Source organism: Euprymna scolopes, chromosome 9 (genome assembly GCF_053919585.1).
Source record: "Euprymna scolopes isolate OS-2025 chromosome 9, ASM5391958v1, whole genome shotgun sequence".
Lineage (NCBI taxonomy): Eukaryota > Metazoa > Mollusca > Cephalopoda > Sepiida > Sepiolidae > Euprymna > Euprymna scolopes.
This window is the reverse complement of record NC_136490.1, coordinates 168,529,216-168,555,453: the sequence shown is the minus strand read 5'-3', so window position 1 is coordinate 168,555,453 and position 26,238 is coordinate 168,529,216. Positions and strand designations below refer to the sequence as shown.

General features: G+C 39.1%; 1 protein-coding gene across 1 annotated transcript; it reads left to right on the top strand.

Annotated features, from left to right (window-relative positions):
* The first annotated feature begins 16,660 nt into the window (after positions 1 to 16,660).
* On the top strand, positions 16,661 to 16,990 carry LOC145284700 (uncharacterized). Its single transcript, XM_080133592.1, has one exon. It carries the CDS (start codon positions 16,661 to 16,663, stop codon positions 16,988 to 16,990), a length of 330 nt encoding a protein of 109 aa, XP_079989718.1.
* The last annotated feature ends 9,248 nt before the right edge of the window (positions 16,991 to 26,238 follow it).

Below are 26,238 nucleotides of genomic sequence, written 5' to 3'. Positions count from 1 at the left end.
GGTTGGTCGTAAGTTGAGTAAATTGTTGTAGGGTAAGGAAACTTGGTTGTGCAGACCAAGCTTTACTCAACTTAAGCCCAAGGTACAGCCTACAATACAAAAGAACATAACGCTCCTGAGACATATTGTAAAGACAGTAACATATGAACAATGTACATATACAACAATAAATAAATAGTGAGGTAAAGTAAGTAATGAAAGCGAGACACCCATATGTCTGCACCGATGCTGAACTTGTTTCCCGCCAGTCTCCAAAACATAAACAAATATGAAAACGCTCGATAGCAAAGTATGAAAATGTCACAGTAACAACAAAGTTAACCTACAAAACCAATATAACAGCCCTCTTTTTGTGTGATTTGTAGCAACTGCTATGGCCAGCTAACAGACAGGAACATTTCACAGCTGTCACCATTTTGAAATGCCCACACGTATGAAAATGTGCAGGAACATGACGTTGTGATACGACCACCAAACATATAAAACAAAAGAAACTATGTTGTACTCCCTCGTGTATGAATACAGTAAACAGGCTGGAACGTTCAGGAAAGCCTGTATATAAAGATTTACCATCTGCGGGAGATGTTAAAACCCCGATCATGATTTTATGTGTGATAGGCATGAACTTTAATACCCAGAATGAAAAATTTACCTCATCGAGTGAGTATTAAAATCTCCTTTTAAACAATTTCATTTCAAACTACTGTTCTTATGATACGAACATGCACTCATATATTCACTTGTAGAGATTTATGGATCATTTTCCTCAAAAATAACCACATGGACTTCAAGTCCTCATGCGCCACTCTTATCATAAAAAATCAGTAATTTCAAGCCTCGTACTATTCTCACAAAACCCTCACTTCATTAATTCTTAATTATGAACATTCAACACAAGAAAACACTTATATTGGAATAATTTAAGTCAATATTTCTCACATGCAAACCAAATGTTCATTATTTTATATAAATTCATGGCGATCTTAAAGACTGTATATGATTTAGGTTTGTACGGTGGGGACAGTTTGTTTGTTTCTCTTGCCTACCAGAACTTCGTCGCCTAGGCAGAGGGGTGTGATTTTGTATTTGTGTTTTTATCAGCATACACTGTCATTTTCTCTTTACTTTGGAATAATTTTTTCTATGCTGCCATGTATCGACCCTAATGCTGTGTGATGAGTAACCAAACCCTGATCACTGCTCTCCTAGTTCTCTTCTCCATCTAGATAACTCTTCTCTAAAATAGGAGAATTACTTATTGTAAAATGGCCACTTAACAAAGTTGCTATTACACTCAGCTCCATGTCATCCATATTCCTATACTAATGCATGAACTTTACATTGTAGCAGCAGTGGTCATAGAATTTGTACCATCCCCAATAAATGACAGATTGTTAAATAACGTGTAAGTATTATTACTTTTAGTTTTAACTTCTTTATGTTTTTTTCTTCTACCCGGTCACTTCAACATGGATATATCAATAACACATCCTCGCCTCATGGCCTGTAACAGAGTGTGTATGGGCGCATATGAGAAAACTAGAGGCAGTCGAAGGATAGCTGGCTAGCAGAAAATATTAGCAGCAGCAGCCGTTAAAGCATGTATGCAAATTAGCATGTGTATGCAAGCTTGTGTCACAAGAAAAAAAGAGAAAAATACAGTACGTGATCAAGAGAAAAACAAATTGCAAGCAGGCCAACAAGATGGATATGTGAAAGTCAAAAGCGAGAAAGCGCTGGCTAGAACTAGCATCAGGTAGTGAGCAGACAGAGATTTTAAAAAGCACATGTGTGAGTGAAAAAAATTTGGAAATATAATGACATGCACTGTTTTGGAAGAACCACAAATTGATGCATTTCATTTGCACTTAAAAAATGCTAAGTCGGATTTGTATTTCTTTTGTTTTATTTATTTTTTTCTTATTTCATAGGACCATGGAAAAAGTTATAATAACTAGTTTAGTGAAAGATTTTAACAGAAAATTTTAACAAAAAAAGCAAACTATTTGAGCAGTTAGAATAAAAATCTATCATACAGACGAGGAGAGATATAATTGTTATGACTGATAGTATGATGAGAGGGAATCGAGGGTTGATGTAAGAGAATAAGAAAAAAGCTGCAAAAAAAAAAGAAAAACTTGCAAGGAAAAATATATATGCATAAATTTATCTTGGAACACAATTAACAGTATAACATATGTGTTATGAAGCACTGAATCTGTTACTAAAATAAGAATATCCTGTTTGAGTTTGGTGAATTTACAGAATCAGGACCAATAAACATCAAAGACTATTCACACTATAATTTGGTTTTGCATGATTTAGCTGGCTTTGTAAAATATCTTTAATATTTAAAATTATTTCTGCACAACCAAACTGAAACACTTCAAAACTGCTTCAGTTAAATTTTTAAAGTACAAAAAACATGCATTCTTGCTATTTAAACGATTAACTGAGTTTTCCCTTTCAACCAATTAAAATGTCGCCTTTAAATATTTAGAAAAATATGTTGGAATTACTTTTTTTACAAATAAAAAAGAAAGAATAAATAAGGAAATGAATCATGTTTTATTATGTGAACTTTTGAGTTTTCTTTCTTGTTTTCTTTTATTACCTCAGGTAGGTTTATTTAAAATTAATTAAAATCTTGTACAGAATTGTTTGAAGAAAAGTTTTGTAACAGAGCGTGTATGGGCGCATATGAGAAAATCAACAGCAGCCAAAGGATAGCTGCCTAGCAAAAATATTAGCAGATGCAGCCGTTAAAGCATGCATGCAAATTAACAAATGTATGAGAGCTTGCATCACAATAAAAGGAGAGAAAATACACCATGTCGTCGAGAAAAGAAGACAAGCATCGAATGGCAGGGAAACAGAGACTTTTTAAAAGCGCATGTGCATGCAAAACGACTTTGGAAATATAATAAAATGCACTGTTTTGGAAGAACCACAAATAAATGCATTTCATTTGCACTTAAATAATGTCGTCGGATTTGTACTTGTTTCCTTTATTTATTGGTTCCTGCGATGATACCTATGTTACAATATGTTTTTTACTCCAGTGATATATCTGAGGAGGTTGTAGCAGAACATGCACTGAAATAAGCAATGCTTGCTAAATTCATAATATTTACAACCCGTATGATTTGTATTTGTTACGATAAATAGCACAACAACAAAACATTAGTGATTATGTTTTAAAGCTTATATGGGTGTTATTGTGCTCTTATATTAGTAAGGCTTATGCAAAATCTCGAGAGCGAAAAATGGTCTGTATTCAAGGAGATACAATAATGAAACTGATAAAGGAATATACACCGTCGATGGATGTAGTCTTGGTCAAATCTAAACAAAACAAGGCGGATCAATTGATGAGAGTGCCTCGGCAGTGACTTGATGCGATTAAGAGGAACACTGAAACCGTGCAACCTATCTGCACTGCATCTGTAAACTAAGTCGGGTTGGACAAGATCAAAATTGTTCATCAACAAAGTGGTCATCCTGGTGTGAAGCGGACACTCTACTTTATGCAGCGAATTAGCCCTGGGGTTTCCAAGGTATCTGAGAACCGTCATCAAAGAATGCAAAGAGTGTCAGTCAATTGATCCATCACCCATGCACTGGTCAAAGGGGACTTTAAATGCTAAACAAACATGGCATAGGATAACGATGGATATCACTCATTACGATAGGGACCCGTTTTTTGACATTGATTGACTGTGACTGCACTCTAAAACCTCTTTTCTATGAATGTGGGCCCCCGTCAGAGATTCTAACGGATAATGACACTGCCTTTTGAAGCAGCTTGTTTAAAGCCTTCATGAACGAATGGAGAATCAGACTTTGATTTCGTTGTGCATATGTTCCCTCCAGTAACGGCATCATCGAGCGATGTCATAGAAGTGTCAAAAGGATTGCAGACAGGAAATGGTGTACCATGCCAGAGGCAGTATATTGGTACAACAAAGTATGACTTGCCCTCTGCTACAGCACTTGCCAATATGCTCCACCGGTACTGCATACTGCTTCAAGGAATTGACAGAATAACGGCACCGATAGACAATCAACAGCAAACTATCTAAAAAACGGGTGGCTGAGTGTGGATAAAAGCTCCACATGGACGATATACTACAGCGTATTGAGTGGGACGTGTGACTGGGAATACCAGTACGCAAAATATATCAGTCGATGGAATGCCACGCTATGTGAGAGACATGCGACTTATAGTAGGACTGGGCACACAAATGGCCTGCTCTGACACACCTTCGGAAAGTGGTAGTGAAAGATTTGTGACCATCAATGAGATGCTGGATGAGTGGACACCCAGTGTGGGTAAAAATGACGACTTAGTCGATGACATTTCAGATGAAGGCACAGTAAGTGTTGGAACTATTCCTGACAAAGACACAATGATTGTTCTGCCATGAAGAAGCACAAGGCACAAAACACCATCCCTTGAGTGTTTCATATGTGATCATAGGATCAGGGGGAGTGTAGTAGTAATTCTTCTAATGCACTCACCTCCAAAAGACAGAAAGTCTGTTCTGTTTGCTGTCAATACACAGGGTCTGAGAGAAGAAGAAGAGGAGGAAGAAGAAGAAGAAGAAGAAGAAGAAGCAGTAGACGTGGTTGGTTTTATGAGAAAGGGGGTGAGACTAATCGCGAAAATTCCCGAGATTTGAGAAGAATAAAAGACTGAACTAGGATGGATAGGCGACTGTGCTTTTGCTCAAGCAGAGAAAACGGTGAGAAGAGGGGAAAGTCTCTCCCTAAAGAATGTTCTGGCTCAAGGTGAGAAAGAAAGTGAGACTGAAGGACCCAGCAGTTTTCAGTCTCCAGCCCCCCTCCGATTTCTTGGGTATCATGTAGAGAATGACTGTAGGCTACTTGAGGGTCGTATGATCCCGAGATCTATCATGTGCTGAAATTCTGAGTGGACCAGAGATAACTGAATCTATTTTATTGCTGAAAGCTGCTAACGAATTGTGTCTGTGTGTACGGTATGCACACGGTTATGCTTGCTAGAAGTCTGTCGAGTGTATCTCCACAATCCTCCCTTTCTAGTTAACCGGAGGCTAAGAAAAATCCAGTGAAATTAAGGCATGGATGTAGATGATGGTAAAATCAAGGAAAACAAAAGTTCAGGAACTGTCAAAGTCTGCATAAAAAGTATATGACGGCCACTACGATTATTGCGAGGAGTGGGTATAATTAAAGGAGCAAGAAAGTGTACATTACGGTCACTATGAGGTATGTGAGAAGCAGGTTCAAGCGCAACAGCAGATGTAGATTCTAAAGCATGTACAATGACAAGTTCTGGATCGGGCGCAATTAAAGGTTTTAGATTAAACGCAATGACAGGCTCTGGATCAGAAAAATCGGTTGAAGTAGGTGCTTAATCTGATGAGCTCTTGATCATGGCTACTTTGACATGACCTTTCGCAACCGAGTCACTTTTTCTGGTTCGGTTGATAATGAAATATTTGTCAGAGCGTTCCAATACTAGATATGGTTCATCATAAAGTGGTCGTAGTGGTTTGCATCCCGTGTCAATACGGAAACGAACTTTCAAGATGGGTAATAAGGTCTAAAGTAACAAAATGGGGGAGAGTATACCTTACTTGAAACATTGCGAGCTTTAAACAAGCTGCACAGCCGGAGGTGTTTTCAGGTATGGACTATGAAAATCTATTCCATAAACCATTTCGGCTGGTGTGGCATTCAAGGTTTCTTTAATAACGGACAAAAGTCATTAAAGAACGAATGCTAAATGTTCACTCCTGCTATACGATTCGGGCTGGGCAGATAGGTCAGTCTTGAAAGCGTTCTACCACGCCATTAGCGAAAGGATGGTAGGCAGTAATCGCAATGTGATAATTTAAAAAAATTGACAAAGTTTTCGGAAAGTATGTGATGAAAACTGTACGAATTCACAGGTTACAGATTGCGAGGAAATGTCGAGTAAGGAAATTAGGATGGATGTAGTGTGACAGTTTATTTTGGTAGTTTGGCAAGAAATAAATGACTGAATCTGATGGCGTATGTCTACGTTCATACTAGGCCATAAAATCGGGCTGTTATCAGCTTGATTGTTGCGCACTTGCCAGGGTGTGTTAAATTATGAAAATGTAAGAAAAAATTCTTCCTGCAAAAAGGAGGCAGGTAAAGTCTTGGATCTTCAATAGACGTATCGTACAAGATGAGCTAGTCTGAAAATGGAATCGGCGTTTTTGCACCAGAATAGTTAAAGTAGAGAAAAATTCAGTCAATGATGTATCTCTTGCCTGTTCAATGGTAATGCAATCAAGGTTCAGTGGTTTTTCAATGCTGTTAAAATCACAAAAAAAAACGGGAAAACCTTGCACTGCTTGCACTTTCGAATGCAAGTCCAAATTTATCGATCCGGTGTCCAACAAAGTCAAGAGAATCAACACTGAGTTCGCACTTTGCAATATTAATTTTTATCCAAAGGACTGTAGACGTTGGAAGACTTCAGTTTCATGAACCAAATATTCTTCCTGTAAGAAGATGTGATCAGTATGTTGTTGATGTACACGAAGACAGAGAGTACTCCATGAAGTACCTCATCGATGAATCTTTGGAAAGCGTGGGCTACATTGTGCAATCAAAAAATGGGCGAATTTGTACAGTCTGAAGAGAGTACAGATCGCAGTTTTAGGAATTTATTCCTCGACAATGTGTATTTGGTTATAGACACAAACTAAATCGACCTAAGAAAAAACGTTAGAGCCGGATAGTGAAGAGGAAAAATCGTGCAGATATTTGTTTTTGTTTTTAATCATAACCTTTAACGGTACTGTTGAAAGTCCGATAACTCTTGTATCCCTATTACCTCCCTTTTCCCTGTACATATCCCATAACCCCTTTTTGTTCTTCCCCTTTTTTACAATAAAGAGTTCTCCTCATCAGTCAACACGTGTATCTATTTTCCTCCTTTGAATTCCTGTCCATTTTTGTCTCTATTTCACTAAAATGCACCACTCAACAGGTTATGGGCCCAGAAGTAATGGAAACAGATGGAGCAGATTATCTTTCGACGGAGATGAAGCCAAATACGAAATTTGGGAAGTAAAATTCTTAGGCCATTTACGTACGCTCGGTCTAAAAGACGCCATCTTAGGCGTAAACTCTACAAATGAACTCAACGATGAAAGAAATGAGGAAGCGTATGCCGAACTGGTACAGTTTCTAGACGATAAAAGCTTATCCCTGATAATGAGAGAAGCTGCAGACAATGGAAGAAAAGCTCTAAAAATATTACGCGAACATTACACAGGAAAAGGGAAGCCTAAAGTCATTTCTTTATACACCCAACTAACGTCTCTCAAAAAGAATAGCGATGAAAGTGTCACGGACTACGTTATAAGAACAGAAACCGTTCTAACAGCCCTCAGAAATGCCGGACAGACAGTGGACGATGCTTTAATCATCGCGATGATATTAAAGGGATTACCTAGCCAGTTCGACCCATTTTCTATATATGTGACTCACAGCAACAAAGAACTAACGTTCCCGGTATTTAAAACCGAGCTTCACAGCTTTGAAGAGACTCTGAAGCACAAAAACGAGTCTAGCAGCGACGACGTGATGAAACTAACTTCTTCCTTTTCGAGAACTGCTATAAGCAACAACGACCGCGACGAGCGAGACACTACATGCTACATGTGCGGCGGAAAAGGGCATACATCTACAGACTGTGCCAACAACAAACGAAAAATGTGGTGCAACTACTGCAAAGCCACCACTCATAAAAGAGAGTCTTGCCGCTACAAACGTAGGGACACTATGAAAAAGGCAGCGGACATTGAAGAAGAACACACGTTCACATTCAAAATGGAGGACTACCACGTGCGGAAGACGACGTCACCCACGGGTTTGCTTGTCGACGCTGGTGCCACTTCTCACATCATTAGAGATGAGAAGAAATTCAAAAATTTCGACCAAACATTCCAACCAGAAAACCACTACATGGAGTTAGCGGACGGAACAAAAACCAGCGGCGTTGCATTAAAAAGAGGAGACGCAGAAATACACTTAGTAGACGAAAATGGAAACGGCGCGCCACAGTTACTTTAAAAATGGCGTCCTAACCACAAGACATTTTCTCCGTAAAAACTGCTACTAAAAACGGAGCAACAGTTATTTTTAAAGAAAATAAAAATGAACTCGTACATAAAAACGGCAGCGTCACATCACGTGACCGCCTTGTTTACCTTAAATACCCTCTTCATATGAAGAGCCGAGTTCGACTAACAACTCGCTACACTTCGACGTCTCGTCTCTGACATAAACTGTTCTCCTGTGAATTATTGTTGAAACCTGCCTTATCCCCGGAAAGGCATCTGACCACATACATACGTGGTGGCAGCGGCCAACAATTCAAAAGAATTCAGCCTCCCTCAATAATACGTTTTACAAACGGAAGCAAATAAGTGCCCATTGACTAGGGGTCGGTGTACGGTAAGACTTTCTACAAAAAAAAACAAAAAAACAAAAAAAAAACACACCACATTTCTATTAGTAGCATAACATACATACGTATGTTCTTGTCGCACGAATCTTACCTTAAAGCTTAAAGAGTTAATTTAATCAGACTGTTTCTTCACTTTTATTTTCTTTCAGATATTGATAGAAAATAACGGATGCCATTTGTTAATTCAAAAGTTTCTTTGCTAAACTTTTAAACTACTGAAAGGACGAAAGTAACAAAAAAAAAAAAAACAATTTTTACTCTCACTCATATTACAGCAAAGATTATTAGAAATCTGAACTTTTATTTTCGTTTATTTTTCTAAAAGAAATTGAATTTTTACACTTTTCCCCCCTTGACATTTCTACAAAAAAAAAAAAAAACCACACCACATTTCTATTAGTAACATAACATACATACGTATGTTCTTGCCGAACGAGTCTTACCTTAAAGCTTAAAGAATTAATTTAATCAGACTGTTTCTTCATTTTTATTTTCTTTCAGATATTGATAGAAAATAACGGATGCCATTTGTTAATTCAAAAGTTTTCTTTACTAAACTTTTAAACTATTGAAAGGACGAAAGTAACAAAAAAAAAAAAAATCTCCACCCTGTTCTTTGATTAAAGTTTTCTACGGCTATTTTTTCAACTTGTTCAATTTCACGGTGATTAATTTGGAAACTTTTAAATTAAAATTAAAATAAAAGGATGTCTGCCTTCAGCACTAAACAAAGAATCCTCACCGAACACGAATCAAGAGGCTCGCTCGAAGCCTGGTGTGAGCAGTTATTATACCATATCTCAAATGAAGATAAATTCGAACGCTATTTGGAGGACCTTAAAACCTGGCGCAGTGTCGCAAGTGGCATCCCCCACAGAGGCTTCATAACCGATGAACAAGAGGTTAATGGGAAAAGATTCTCGGCGGAAAAAAAGCCATTAACCTAAAAGTACTACTCGGCTTTATAAGCATCCATGCCCCTGTTGTTAGTAGTACCTTCGTAAAAGAAGAGGCGCACAGTATTGACGAAATCTTTGATAGACTCCGTCAATACTATGATTGTCGTAAATCCGGTACGACCATAATGAACATGTTTAAATTTAAATGTGGCGCCAATGAAACAAGACAGGCTCTCTGGGAAAGATGCTACTCATTTATGGAAGACAGCTTGATTACAAAATCTTCAGCCATTAAACATTGCGGATCAAAATTAGAAAACGATGAATGCCTAACCCCTACATTACAGAACATCACGGTGATGATCTGGCTTGATGCAATCCATCGAGAACTACCATCCATTGTTAAACAAAGATTCGCGATCACTCTAAGGGACTCCACTCTATATTCTATTAGGGCGGAGATCAGTGATGCTATACCATCCCTATTACAAGAAATAGGGGACAGAGAAGGGAATATAGCATACTCTTCCATCAACAGAAGTAGAAGATCTGGAAACCAGAGAGGTCGCCCGACAAAAAGACCAAAATGTTGCCTCTGCGATGCAGCAAACAGACCAGGTGCAGAGACTCACTACTTCCAAAACTGCCCTTTTATGCCAACATCAGATAGAAGATTTCTTCGATCTAAAATTACTGATATTGAAATCTTATCGGAATCTGAAGAAGAAGACGAAGACTTCGAGTACCACGAACCCAACAGTAGGATGGTCCGAGTTAAACAACCTCAGAACCCCAAAATCAACAAGGTAGATATTGTATCATCACCGTGTATGGAAGTAGAAACAAACAAAGAAAACTCGATCATTATACTGGACACCGGTGCGGAAACTAATTTAATTAGGAAAAGCGAGGCGAGACGTCTAAAACTAAATATCCTGCCCACCATCCACAAAGCTAACATGGCGGACGGTGTCTCCCCCATGGAAATAGAAGGGGAAGTACACTTCAATGTTTCGAGAAGGTGTCCAATCACAAATCAAGCCCACTGCTTTCGCTTCGACGGACTTGTAGTTAAGGACCTGAACTGTGCCATTCTGGGTGGCATGCCATTTATGGACAGGAATGACGTTTACCTTCGCGCAAACACCAACCACGTTTACCTCGGTGATTGCTGTGATTTCAAATACCTCAATATAAAAAGACACGCTAATGTTAAAGCAGCAACTATATTGCGCGTCCCACGACAGACCTGCCTACTACCTGGTTCCAGCGTTGCCTTATCGATACCACCTGAATACCAGGATAAAATAGTTTCAGTAGAACCTAGATGCAATAACAATCAGGATGAATGGATCCAATGTGAGCTAGTGAAACCGGATCATGATATAATAACGTTCACCAACAAGTCCACCATACCCATACTCATCAAACGCCATGAGCAAGTATGTCAGATACGCCACACGACCCAATTATCACTATCCAGTGATACTTTGAACCCGACTCCAATAATTCTTACCAATGATTCCAAACAAACGGACAGGTCAGCAGAAATTTCTGTGGACCCCTCGAACATCCTTAGCCAGGAAGAAAAGACCATCTTCTTCACGACAAATAAGAAATATAATCAGGTATTTTCACCGGTAATCGGATGCTACAATGGAAGATCAGGAAATTTCCAACACAGGATTAATGTTGCCGTATCTCTACCACCACAAAGAAAGGGACGCATTCCATTATATAACCGGACAAATCTAGAGCGACTCCAAACCAAGATTGATGAACTATACGAACAAGGTGTCGTCGTACGCCCAGAAGACATAAACATCACAGCGGAATATGTAAACCCTTCATTCCTTGTTACCAAACCTTCAGGAGGCTTTCGGTTAGTGACTGCATTAACTGAACTGAGCCAGTACACCAAACCACAACCTGCTCTCATGCCCAAAGTAGATGACATCATAAGACATATTGCTCAGTTTAAATTCTTAATTAAAACTGACTTAAGTCAAGCATACTTTCAAATACCCTTGGCCAAATCATCAATGAAATATGTCGGCATCTGTACACCATTCCGTGGTGTATATGTTTATACCAGAGCGGTGATGGGTCTTCCAGGCTCTGAATCAGCTTTAGAACAATTAATGTCCAAAGTCCTAGGCGATCTAATGATAAAAGGATCGGTGGTAAAATTGGCTGATGACCTATATGTCGGGGCCAACACACCCCGGGAACTTAACAACGTATGGGAAGAAGTATTACAAACACTACATAAGAATAACTTGAAGTTATCCCCATCTAAAACGGTTTGCTGTCCAACATCGACAGAAATTCTGGGTTGGCGATGGACCAATGGAACCCTCAAAGCTACAAGTCATCGTCTAAATACCTTGGCTGCCTGCAATCTCCCTGAAACCATCAAAGAAATGAGATCATTCATAGGATCTTACAAATTCCTAAGTAAAGTTATACCTAAGCATTCAGCTTTTTTAGCACCTCTAGATAAAGTCTGCGCAATGGGCTCGTCAAACGACAGAATCAAATGGACATCAGATCTGGAAGACACATTCCTCAAAGCCAAAGAACACCTTAAACAAGCCAAAATCCTAACCTTACCTAGAAGAGAGGACCGACTACAGATAATCACGGACGCAGCTACAACCTCTGCCGGCTTAGCGGCATCCCTTTTCGTATTAAGAGGAAACAAACCCCACCTCGCAGGTCTATTCAACGCTCGTAAAACATCCAACCAAGCAGGTTGGCTAGCTTGTGAGTTGGAAGCTCTGGGCATAGCGTCGGCTATCAAACATTTCAGCCCATATATAATTCAATCAGAAAACATCACCGAAGTACTCACGGATAGCCGACCCTGTGTACAAGCATATGAAAAACTCCAACGCGGCGCATTCTCCGCAAGCTCCAGAGTCACGACGTTCCTCAGTGTCATATCTCGATATCCTGTCAAATTATCCCATTTACCAGGTAAAAATAATATATCGGATTACGCCAGCCGAAATCCTATCCATTGCGAAGGAAAATGCCAAATCTGTAAATTCATCAGTGCGCTAGAGGAATCCGTGGTTAGAGAAGTCACCGTAAAAGACATACTAGCTGCTCACTGTCCTATCCCATACATGACTCGCAATACGTAGATTCAAGCTCAACAAGACCGTCCAGACTTACAACAAGTATATCGGCTACTACGCGATGGCAGAACTCCATCTAAAAAGAAGAAAGGGTTAACCACAATTAAAAGGTATTTACAACATTGTAAACTCTCATCAGCCCCTGCAGATGGGTTAATCATAGTTATGCGGGAAGAAGCCTTACGGCCTGCTAGACAAAGAATCGTCATTCCCCAAGGGGTATTAGATGGACTTTTGGTCGCTCTACATTTACAACTCCAACACGCCAGTAAACATCAGTTAAAACAAATCTTTAATATGGGATTCTATGCACTGGATACAGATAAAGCCATCAATCGAACCGTAGATAGTTGCCACACTTGCGTATCACTAAAGCAGGTACCAAGTCAGTTCAAAAATCAATCGTCAACAAAACCACCTGACAAAATTGGGAGCTGGTATGCTAGTGATGTCATCAAACGTGAAGGACAACTGATATTATTAGTTCGAGAAAATGTTTCTTCCTTGACACAGGCAACATTATTACTATCGGAGAGCAGTCAATCTCTTAAGGATGGCCTAATCACCACCATATCAAGATTCCGTCCCCCGTCAGGAGATGAAGTAAAAACCAGGGTCGATGGCGCTTCGGGATTTCAAGCCCTACTCACCGATAGTTCACTGGAATCGTTCCATATTAAAATAGAGGTTGGAGAAATAAAGAACATTAACAAAAACCCTATTAGTGAACGTTCAATATCAGAATTCCATACAGAACTATGCAAATTGAAACCAACTGGTGGCAAAATAACAGACACTGAATTGGCCATAATAATTTCCAATATGAACAGCAGATTCAGAGAAAATGGCTACTCTTCACTAGAAATTTGGACAATGAGAGACCAAATCACAGGAGAAAAACTACCAATAGAATACAAAAGGCTGATTGAAGAGAAACACCGAAATAGATTAAAAAGACATGAATCCTCAGCTAAATATAAGGGCCGAGGCAGAACTACCGAAATAAAAACCGATACTAAAGTTGGAGAGATCGTCTATCTATACCAAGATAGAGTTAAAACCAATGCTCGCAACAAATATATGGTGATGGAAGTTGAAGATCAGTATTGTACTGTACAAAAGTTTACAGATAAACAATTTCGGGGAAAAAGATATAAAGTGAAGAAGTCTGACATTATCAAAGTTGAACAACACCCTAACTACCACACCATTGATCAAAACAATACCGAAAGTGAATACGAAATAGATAGTCCCATACATGTCGAATCCGAATCATCAATAGATGAACAATCGGACTCTTCCAAGCACAGTGACACAGAAAACACACAAGATGACAGTATAGACCATAAAGATCCAACCGAAGAACCCCCCCTGGAAGTAACTCCCGAGGAAATTACTTATACGCGTCGTCCGTCACGGATCCGAAGACGTCCGAAGTTCTTGGAAGAAAATTATATATTATAAATTAGCTCAAACAAGTGCGTAAATTCGGATCATACCCGTACAACACAGAGGAAGAGGAAAGAAGGAAATAAAAGGACTCCGTCACATCACGTGACCTCCTTGTTTACCTTAATTACCCTCTTCATATGAAGAGCCGAGTTCGACTAACAACTCGCTACACTTCGACGTCTCGTCTCTGACATAAACTGTTCTCCTGTGAATTATTGTTGAAACCTGCCTTATCCCCGGAAAGGCATCTGACCACATAAATACACTTAGTAGACGAAAATGGAAACGGCGCGTCACAGTTACTTTAAAAATGGCGTTATTGATACCGTCCTAACCACAAGACATTTTCTCCGTAAAAAACTGCTACTAAAAACGGAGCAACAGTCATTTTTAAAGAAAATAAAAATGAACTCGTACATAAAAACGGCAGAAGGTTCAAAATATATGTACATAAAAGACTGTAGTATTTAACGACTACACAGAATGAAACCACCGAAGACAGCTGCCATCAATGCTATGACGTCGACACGTGGCATAAAATACTCGGCCACTGTAACTACGACGACGTAACGAAACTACCCGCCGTAGTTCGCGGAATGCAAATAAAACCAAAAAATGCAAACAATAGAAATTGCAATATTTGCATTCAAGGAAAATTCCCTCAAAGCAGAAACAAACACCCGGACGAACGAGCAACCAGCATACTACATCTAGTTCACTCGGACTTAGCCGGCCCCATAAACCCGGCAGACCTAAACGGAAACCGATACGCTGTCTCGTTCACCGATGATTTCTCCGGTGCTGTATTTGTATATTTTATTAAAAATAAAAATGACACCACACTCGCCGCCGAAAAATTCATTGCGGATATCTCACCCTACGGCGAAATAAAAATACTGAGGACATATAACGGCTCAGAATTTAAGTCGAACGATTTCCAGAAATTAGTCCGCAAAAACAAAATTAAACATGAGACCTCAGCACCGTACTCACCTCACCAGAATGAAACAGCCGAAAGAAATTGGCGGACACTGTTCGAAATGGCGAGATGTATGATCATAGAGAGTGGATTACCCAAAACCCTGTGGACCTATGCTGTCATGACATCCGCAGTTATACGAAACAGGTGTTTCAACAACCGCCTGAAACAAACTCCATATTACGAAATAACCAGGAGGAAACCCGACCTCTCGAAAATGCACATCTTCGGTTCGGTGTGCTACACCTACTCCAACACAAGAGGGAAACTGGACCCAAAATGTCAGAGAGGGATATTTATCGGATACGACAGAAACAGCCCAGCATACCTAATCTACCACCCTGAAAGTGGGAAAGTGTATAAACACAGACAAGTAAAATTCATCAACAACTCTGACGTACAACAAAACCAAACTTCTCCACCAAGCAATAATGAGGACTTCCTCCAAAGAGATTTGACAAAAAATCTAAAACCGAAAGAAGACAGAGAACAGCCTATTGTTGATGAACTACTCAATATCATAGAAGAAAGCAGTTATACACGCAGATACCCAGAGCGGGAACACAAGATGCCCAGCTACTTAGAGGACTATGTAACGGCAGTTCAAGACGAGAGTGGTCACACACTTGTCAATCTCGACTACTGCTACAAAGTCGCACATGGTGTACCACACACCTATAAAGCATCTACGACCTCCCCAGTAGCACACCATTGGATCAAAGCAATGCAGGAGGAAATCAATTCCTTGAAAGAAAACGACGTGTACAAGCTGACACTTCTACCCAAAGGCAAAACAACAATCAGCGGTAGATGGGTATACAAAATTAAAGAAAACTCTGACGGATCCCCGAAATACAAAGCAAGATTTGTTGCAAAGGGTTACAACCAAACACAGGGGGTAGATTATACAGAGACTTTCTCCCCAACATCTGACATCACATCAATCCGCATACTAATGCAAGTAGCTATCCAATACGATCTCATCGTACACCAAATGGACGCCAAAACGGTGTACCTCCATGCCCCAATTGACCACGAGATTTACATGGAGAAACCAGAGGGATTTGAAGTGAGATGGAAAACGGGCGAGAAACCAGTCTGTATGTTAAACAAATCCCTATATGGACTGAAACAATCGGGCCGAAATTGGAATCAAACCCTGCACGACCACCTTACCAAAAATGGTTTCATTCAGAATAGAGTGGACCATTGTGTCTACATGCGACACAACAGTGAGGAACGAATCACCATCATCTCATGGGTCGACGATTTAATTATCGCAGCCAATAATAATGATTCGCTCAACACCACCAAGCAGATGTTGATGTCCGAATTTCAGATGACGGACCTTGGAAAACTCCGGCATTTCTTAGGGATAGACTTCGACATAACTCAAAGTCGTATACTGATGAGCCAGGAACGGTACGTCACAAAAATACTGGAAAGGTTTGATATGACCAATTGAAAACCCAGGACAACTCCATGTGAACTAAAGTGTGATCTAACCGAAAATGACTCTGACCTCATCGACCCCAGAAAGTACCGTGAAGTCGTCGGCAGCCTAATCTATCTGATGATCTGTACCAGACCAGATATAAGCTATATCGTTGGCAAGTTGTCCCAACACTTATCAAAACCGCATGAGCAGCACTGGACGGCAGCCAAACATGTACTTAGGTACATAAAAGGTACTATGCAACACCAACTATGCTATACAAAGTCAAACGACCAACTCCAGTTATTCGCATACAGCGATGCCGATTGGGCGTCAAACCAATACGACAGACACAGTATATCTGGATACTGTTTCAGTCTAACAAAAGGCGGTCCACCCATTTCCTGGAAGTCAAAAAGACAACCCACGGTAGCGTTATCCACATGCGAAGCCGAATATGTGGCATTAGCAAAAACAACTCAAGAAGGTATGTACCTCACACAATTACTAAAAGAAATGGATTGGTATAAGGAATACACACCCATTAAAATATTCGAGGACAGTCAAAGCGCTATAGCACTTTCTTGAGACCCAGTGCATCGACAAAGATGCAAACACATAGACATAAAATACCATTTTATCAGGAACGCTTTGAACAACGGCAACATAAAAATTATCTATTGCCCCACAACAAACATGCTCGCAGACATCATGACCAAACCCCCAACCCGAGCAAAACTAGAAAAATTCAAACCACTTTTATTCGGGCTTTAAATTCGTTTTTTGCCGATATGATGCTCTTATATATATGCGTATTCTTTCTTTATAAACACACACAAAAAAATAATAATAATAAATAAATAAGTAAATAAATTAAAAAAAAATACGCTCACACTCTAAGAGCAAGCGGGGGTGTTGAAAGTCCGATAACTCTTGTATCCCTATTACCTCCCTTTTCCCTGTACATATCCCATAACCCCTTTTTGTTCTTCCCCTTTTTTACAATAAAGAGTTCTCCTCATCAGTCAACACGTGTATCTATTTTCCTCCTTTGAATTCCTGTCCATTTTTGTCTCTATTTCACTAAAATGCACCACTCAACAGGTACCTTTTTTTCCCTTTCGCATATACCACACAAAAACGTTGACAAAGTCTAAGCTTTAGTGTAAGCGATAAGGTACCATATGTATGAATGAAATGCCGTTCACGGTCTGTAGTGAAAAAAGTCAACTGCTGCATTGTAATATCACGTGGGAGGAATCAAGCTTACAGCAGTATCCATTATCCAGGAGAAATTTCCGATGAGAGAGTGTATCGGATATGTAAAATAGATGACACGGCTGGAGAGATGAGGTGGAATTTGTTGCACAATCCCACCAATTTATTTGTTTAAATAGTCCGGAATTTTGTTTGAGCATGGTTGTTCAAATGTGCATATCTTCTCTGCGAATCTTTGGTGATAGTAACACCAGGCGGATCGTTAGATTGACTTGCATCGTTGTGATGGACGTCTGTTCTGAAGGTTACGCCTCTGGCTGGGATGTGAAGGTATGTTCGTCAAGAGAGCTTCTATCGCCTTGGCCAGGGCGACGATTTCTACTGATTCCAGGTTGGAATTGGATGCAGAAGCTGAAGGAGTAGCTGCAGTCACCACATTAGGCATTGTCGACACACAGTGATAATTATCAGCAATGCGGCCCGTGATTACTATTAATTGAGCAAGGTTCTTATCACGACGAACATAGACAGCGTGTGAGACAACAGTTGTGGCAATTTGTCCAAACACAATTGCAGAAGTATGTGATCATCCATCGTACGGTGTTCAAGAAGGCTTCTCATCTGAATAAAAAAGCTGAGAAGGTTTACGATCTCCTAGACACAAATCATTGAAAAGCTGATTGAGCCGGATTGTTTCCGACGTGCCAGTGTATTCCAGAACAACTTGTTTCAAAGCATCGTACGGATTTTCACTGGGTGGGGATGTCAAGATATCTTCGACTTCTTCAGCGACCTATGTGAGCAAAACTGTCAGAAATTACGAGTACTTCTAGTTGTTGCTGCAAAAATAGCTTCCATCTAAAAAAAATATATGTGACTTTTGTACATTGTACGGGTGAATCTTGAATTCAATAAAGGTTTCTTCGGGGCGTGGAGTTGCTGTGTTCTCTTCCTTGAGGTTTATGTTTATTTTATTTATTTGTTTATTATATAATTTTTGTATTATGTATTATGTATTATTATTATTATTATTATTATTATTATTTTTTTTTTTTTTTACTGCATGCACATGGATATGAGGGAACGTGAAAAAACGAACGTTGGTTTACAAGTTGTTTTAAAATTGGGCATTGTCAGAAATGGCATGACTTGAAAAGCGAACTTTCATTGGTTGATGAATTTATGCCATGTTCTATGACAGCCCTTTTTTGATTTATGGATAGACTTTGGAGCACAAGGGCGCGCCCTAATATTCAAATCATAACTTCATTCATGTATATCTCTCTAAGAGGTAAGACGCATTTGCTGCGTCTCTCCTTTCTTCCATGGATTCATTAATTTAAGGCGGTTGGCGCCTTTTCTTCCTTCCACAGTGAGACTCTATACTTAATCAATTAGGTTTCTTTTAATGACGTTTTATCGTCTCCTTTCATCTGTCATAATGATGACTCTTCTCAGTAGAGACCTAATTCTTCTTTCGAAGACAACTAAAGAACTCAACAGAGTAGCAAAAGAAGCAACGACTTTTGCAATCTAAATGATCCTACGGAAGGATGACTGGTTTTTCATCATACCAGGTAAGTTCGCATTTTCTTTCATTGTGTAATTTTGCACTCTGTCAAGTTCTGAATTATGTAAGATCAGAATTCCTACAGCATTGCTTCCACGATATACGAGTACTTCTGGAATGAGGAAGAAATCTTTTACGCCGCAAAAATAGCTTTCATCTGAAAAAAAATATGTAGTTCTTGTACATTGCACAGAGGAATCTTGAAGTGGATGAAGTTTTATTCGGGGCGTAAAGTTGCTGTGTTTTTTTTCCATGACGTTTAATTGTTATATTTTTTAATTCGTTTATTTTTACATTTTTTGGATTGGATATTATTATTTTTTGTATTATTATTTTTTTACTGCACGCACATGACATGAGGAAACATATGAATGGGCGGACATTGGGTAAAAAAAGTTATTTGAAAATCGTGGGTGACACCATTTTGTTGCAGCACGTTAGTGTCGCCATTTTGTCAAAGAAATTACGACGAGTGTTCATTCAAAGTTGTAAGTTAATCGCGTGGATGGCCATCAATTAGTAGCGGAACATGCAATGGAAATAAACAACGCTCGCTTGGTTCATTATATTTACAACCGCATGATTTTTATTTGTGACGAAAAATAGTACAATAACAATGAATTGATGATTGTGTATCAAAATTTATATGCATGTTGTCGTGTTCTTACCTTAGTAAGTAGGTACGGGCAAAATGAATGCCGACGCAAAATGTATAAACATTTTACCCCCCCCCTTTACTTAAAAATTCACCAAAAATCAGCAAATTAACCAATTTTAATAAAATTTTCAGTCTTTCTCAAATAATGATCGCGGAATATAATGAAGTAATTATCTTTATTTAAATCGTAGTGGAAATGTATTATTTTGTTTAAACAAAAAATACCATTACTAAAGTTATGGTGTTCAGTAGTAAATAAAAAACGTAAGAATTTATTTTTGCTTTTTTATATAAATAAAGCATCGTAATTTGTAACAATAAAAATAAGATAAAATAATTTTTGCAGGAACATTACGACAAAATCCCCTAATGTCCGTATTAATGAATTTCTCGAACTACCGATATTACCATTAAATTAAGCATTGTTTATTTAATATTTTCACACAAAAAAATTATTATAGCAAAAATATTTCTACTTTTTTTTTTTAAATTACAGATTTCGCATAATTTGTATATGCAAGATTTTAATATATTCCTTGCTCGCAAGAATGTCAAACTTTCGGCGTAATATAATTTTTATATAATATTGGCGAATAATAATAAAAAAATAATTTAAATACAGGAACATAGAAAAATAATTAAATTAAAAAATGGTAAAATTTATACAAAAGTTTACAATAGAAATGTACAGATGCCCGTCTTGGGGGGGATAAAGAATCCCAGCACCTCTTCTTCCTTTTAATTACATGACGTCATTCTCAGACAGCTTTTCGACTGTTTCAGTTTTGTGCTCCCGTATATTCCGTATTTCCATAAGTATGGTTTGTTGTGGTTTTGTGAACGACAAAAATACTCGGTTTTGGGTCTAATTCAGCTATTTTTTGTGCAAACAAGGGATTTTGTTTTATTTAATCTTGTTATATAATTTCATTATTATTATTATTATTATTATTATTATTATTATTGTTGTTGTTGTTGTTATGTTATCGTTGTTTGTTATTGTTCGTTGTTAGGACTTATTAAAAGTGAGTCTTAGAGTCTTAGAGAGTCTTATTAAGAGAGATGTTGCGTTCTGTGTTCGTGTTATGAAGAGATTCATATAAAGACATTTTAAAACACATGATGGGTTTATATCTTCTCCGACCGGTCGTGGTTTTCTTAGTCAAGAATTCAAAGTTTTACATTCTATGTTTCAAAGGTGACCGTCTCGCTTCCAGACGTTCGACTCCCATCGCTCGACTCCAGACTGTCGTCTCTCGTCCTCAGGCTCTTTCTCAGACTCCTTCAGACTCTCTGACTCTCTCCGCTTAACTCTAAAGTTTCTAACTATATCGAGAACTTCCCATTTTCCATGACGTCATACACATGTTAAAACATGTGTCTTCTTTCACGTGTTCTGGAAATGCGTGTCTAAAACTTTTTCCTTTGTTTACAAAAGGAATTTTAACATATATTCCCAGTAACCTATATTTCCAATATGTTAAAAACATGTTTATTAAATTATCTTATAGTTGCATTCTTCAATTGAATTTCATAACAGAATTGACAATGCACATTCTTTTCTTAAATCTATCTTAAGATTTTACTTTACTAATTATCTTTGAAATTGTTATGTCCCTTGGATCGGTGGGAGTTGCCCCCCTTTGTTCAATGTTTTATAATGTAAACACTTGGACATAAACGTGAATAAACGAGGCTTGGTCAGTCAGCCATGTTGGTCTGAATGATGACATATCCTTGCCCTGTTGTTATTAATAGAAACATAACAAAACATGGCGTCAGAGCAAGGGATTTACAAACGAATGTGAGCAAAATATGGGGAAAGACTTATACTAAATACCGAGCCTAAGAGCTGTTAAAAAAGAAAAAAAAAAAAGAAAGTGAAATTTCATAAGATCCCCCCCCATCCGGAATGAATAGCCACGTGAGCCTACCAGAACCCTTTCCATTCGACCAACCCGAGTTATGGGAAAAATAGAATCGACGGTTCAACCGTTGCCGGACAGTGTCCAGCCTTGACGAAAAACCAAGTCCTTGTCAGGTGGACACCTTAATATATTGTATGGGTGATTAAGCCGAATACATTTTCGCCACATTCAAACTTGCACCCAAGGAAGCCCAGAACTTCAATATAGTGGTAGCAAAGTTCAATGACCATTTCAAAGGCGACACAAACATAATTTATGAACGGGCCAGATTCCACCGAAGGTGTCAAGTAGAAGGTGAGTCCATTGACTCATTCATCACTAATCTCCACACACTAGCTAAAAACTGCAATTTCCGAGACCTGCACGAGGAATTAATTTGTGATAGAATTGTAGTTGGGTGCACAGATCCTAAGCTATCACTAAGTCTGCAAATGATTCCTGACCTCACCTTGGACGGGGCCATCAGACGCGCATGACAGAGTGAAACAATAAAATCACAACAGCAATCTTCTGCGGTCTCCAGAACACATCGTTGGTGAAGATCCGGCTAAGAATAATATTGCAGTCCACTACGTTAGTGAGAACAGAATTCGCAGACAAGGTCAGATTAAGCACATGACAAGATCCGGGCGAGAATTGTATAATGAGAATCGAAAAAAAAAAAAAAATGAGCGCATGCAGCAGCATAGACCAGATGCTGAATGCCATTGCTGTGCTAACCCTAACCCAACATCAGAGATGCACGTGTCACCTGCCACAATTGTAGTAGGATTGGCCACTATGCTCAGTGCTGCCACACGAAAAGGCTGTATGAAATTAAACCTAGCTCGGATGACTGTGAAAGTGATCAGAATGCGTACCTTGGTGTTCTGACGATATCAGAGATATGTCAGAATTTATTTTAGACTATTTCTTTCTTCTTCTTCTTCTTCTTCTTCTTCTTCTTCTTCTTCTTCCCAGACCCTTTCTTCTATGATGTTGGAAGCTCTGCTGCTGCTGACACGTGACTGTTTTTCTGTGCGTCCATTGGACGAGGGATTTTTCCGCCAAAAAAGGTTGCAAATCAAACCAAATTAATTTAGTTGCAGCTGAGATTGCGAGGGCTCCAGACCTATGCTTTTGAGCTGAACTCGGACAGATAAGTCCTAAAAATCAAGTGAAATCAAGAAAAGAGAACCGTGTGAGTCCTTAAAGGATAAATGTGCACAGAGACAGAAAAGTCTACAAATCAAGAGAATATTGTGAGAAGTTTAAACACAAGAAAAAACCTCTAACATTCGGAATGAAAAGCTGTTAAGTCAACGAACTAGAACGAAGCGTTTTCTACAAGCTTAGTATTTTAAGAAAACAGAATACTGTTACTGTTCTTCTATATGAGAAGCACACCAAGGAGTCTGGAAGCGGTCCCGAGTCCCTGTTTGCAACAAAAAATCAACCTCTAACGAGGAGCAGATAAAAAAATATATGCGTTGTGTGTACAAAAAAAAAAAAAAAAAAAAGAAAAAAAAGAAATGCCGTCAAGGGAGACAATTCAGCAGTAAAAAGAAAAAGAACATTTATATAATTTCTCTCTGTTCTTTAAACTATTAAAATATCTTTTTCAAGTAAGTTCTTTTATTCTCTATTTTTTTTCTATTCTGACTTATACGCTTCCGACAAAGTTAATCCTGCCTTTAGGCTAACAAGATAGGACTATATTTCGCAGCAAATTTTATGTGTGTCTTAAGCTCACATGAACAGTCTATGTTACCAAGTGAACTTGAACTTTAAACCCCAATATTTTCCCTTTTATTTTCTTTTTTTTCCTTCAATAAAATTGTAATTATTTTTCTTTAAATTGCATTGTTTTTATTTTTTATCCCTCGTTAAGTCGAGGTAAAGGTTTTACGTACGTGGATATTAGCTGTTACAAAGTTATTTTGCGACAGACCAGCATGAGTAAACCTTGGCGAACCAATATTGTCATCAATGGAGTGCCACTGAAATTCAACTGGACTCTGGGGCAGATGTAACCGTGATTCCAGAGCACATATACAAGTTAAGGAGAGACCTACCAGATCTCTCGGATACCCACAAAAATCTTCACGGTCCAAGACATATTCCACTGAAAGTGACTTGAGTGGTCACAGCAACTCTCTCGCATGAAGAGCTTTCAACAGAACAGCGGATATTTATTATCCCCAATCTCGAGGAGCCGTTGTTCGGAAAGTCAGCCATCAAAGCACTTAAACTCTTAACTGTCCACCCAAACTTGCATAACATCAACAGCCAGAAACGACCATTCATCCTCAAAAAAGAAATGCCAGACCTATTCATAGGCCTAGGCACATTTGGGGAAGAATGTACCATGCTCTTAAATCCGGATGCGAGTCCATACTTAGTACCAAAACCACGACGCGTACCACTACCATTGATGGAGAAAACACGGGCAGAGCTCCAGAGAATGGAAAAGTTGGGGTTCATAAGCAAGATTGACACCCCCACTGAATGGTGTTTCCCCATAGTGGTAGTACTAAAAGCAAACGGAACGATTAGGATATGTGTCGATCTCACAAAGCTCAATAAGTGCATAAAACATGAAATCCATATGCTCCCCACGGTCAACCACCTTTTGGCTCAACTAGAGGAAGTAAAAATCATCAGAAAATTGGACGCCAACAGCAGATATTGGCAGATTCAACTTTCATCAGAACCCTGTTCGCTGACGACCTTCATAACTCCATTCAGATGATATCAATTCAACCGCGCCTCCCGTTTGGTATTTCATCAGCGAGTGAGATCTACTAGAGGCGCATGTCACAAGTACTAGAGATCGAAATCGGAGTCATATGCATGCAAGATGACGTTTTAGTACATGGAAAAAATCAACAAGAACATGATGCCCGGCTGAAAAGCACACTACAAAAAAAATTCAGGCTGCTGGCATTACACTCAATTCCGAAAAATGCGAAATATCCAAGTCATCAGTAAAATTTCTTGGACATATACTCAGTGCTGACGGCCTGCGACCAGATCCGGAAAGGCTTACTGGTGTCTCCAAATTCTGAACACCAACGAACATGACGGAAACCCACCGGTTCCTGGGGATGGTGAATCAATTAGGAAAATTCATTCCAAACTTAGCAGACATGACTAAACCATTAAGGGATTTATTGAGTCAGAAATACGCGTTTGTTTGGGACAATGCACAACAGGATGCATTCAGTTCCGTCAAGAAAGCATTGTGTTTAGCACCTGTGCTATGCCTGTACAACCCATCAAATGAGATTGACTTCTAGCGACGCTTCATTTAATGGGCTGGGGGCAGTATTATTACAATGACAGGATGACACAAAATTACACCCTATCGCCTATGCTTCACGAGTCATGAAACTCGTTATGCTCAAATAGACAAAGAGGCCCTAGCAATAACATGGGCTTGTGAACGCTTTTCAGACTATCTTGTTTGACTACACTTCACAGTGGAGACGGATCACAAACCACTGCTGCCACCACTAGGTACCAACCTCAGTGAACTTCCAGCAAGGATACAGAGGTTTCGAATACGTTTAATGAGGTATGCATACACAATTCGCTTGGTCTCTGGTAAGGAACTATATACAGCTGATGCTCTGCCAAGAGTGGTATCCGGTAATAAACCCACCAAACAAGATAAGGACCTAGAAGAGTTAGCAACAGCGTTCGTCCACACCATGATGAAATCTTTACCTGCCGCAGAAAAAAAAAACGTCTGAAAGAGTTGAAGGAAGACACTAAGCCTGATGAAATCAGCAACTACATATTACAATATGTAAGAAACGGCTGGCCATCAAAGGATCATGTTCCAGCATCAATTAAACCCTATTGGGCTTACCGCGGCAGCATCACATGCGAGAATGGATTATTGATGTATGGCATACGGATCATAATCCCATCACTACTGAGACCGACCATCATCTCCAACATCCACTCTGGTCATCAGGGAATTACCAGGTGCAGACAAAGAACTCGCCAATCCAAATGGTGGCCAGGGTTGTCTGACCAAATCAAAAGGACTGTGGGAAACTGCCCAAGATGCGCCGAGCTAAGACACCAACCGCCTGAACTCCTCATGACAACTGAGCTTCTGACAAGACCATGGCACACTCTAGCCTCTGATCTGTTTGAGTTGAAAGGCAGCAGCTATGTCATAGTTGTCGACTACTTCTCTCGATATGCAGAGATCGCTATGCTTACATCAATGACTTCCAGTGCAATAATACAGAGCTTAAAAGCTATTTTTGCCAGAAATGGAGTACCTGTCATCCTAAGAACAGACTCAGGAAGCCAATACACTTCAAAAGACTTTGCCAAGTTTGCAAACGACTGGGGATTTCAGCATGTTACAAACAGCCCTTGCTATTTCCAAAGCAATGGAGCTACAGAAGCCTGTGTAAAAACAATGAAAAGAATGCTAAAGAAAGCAAAATACTCATATATTTCT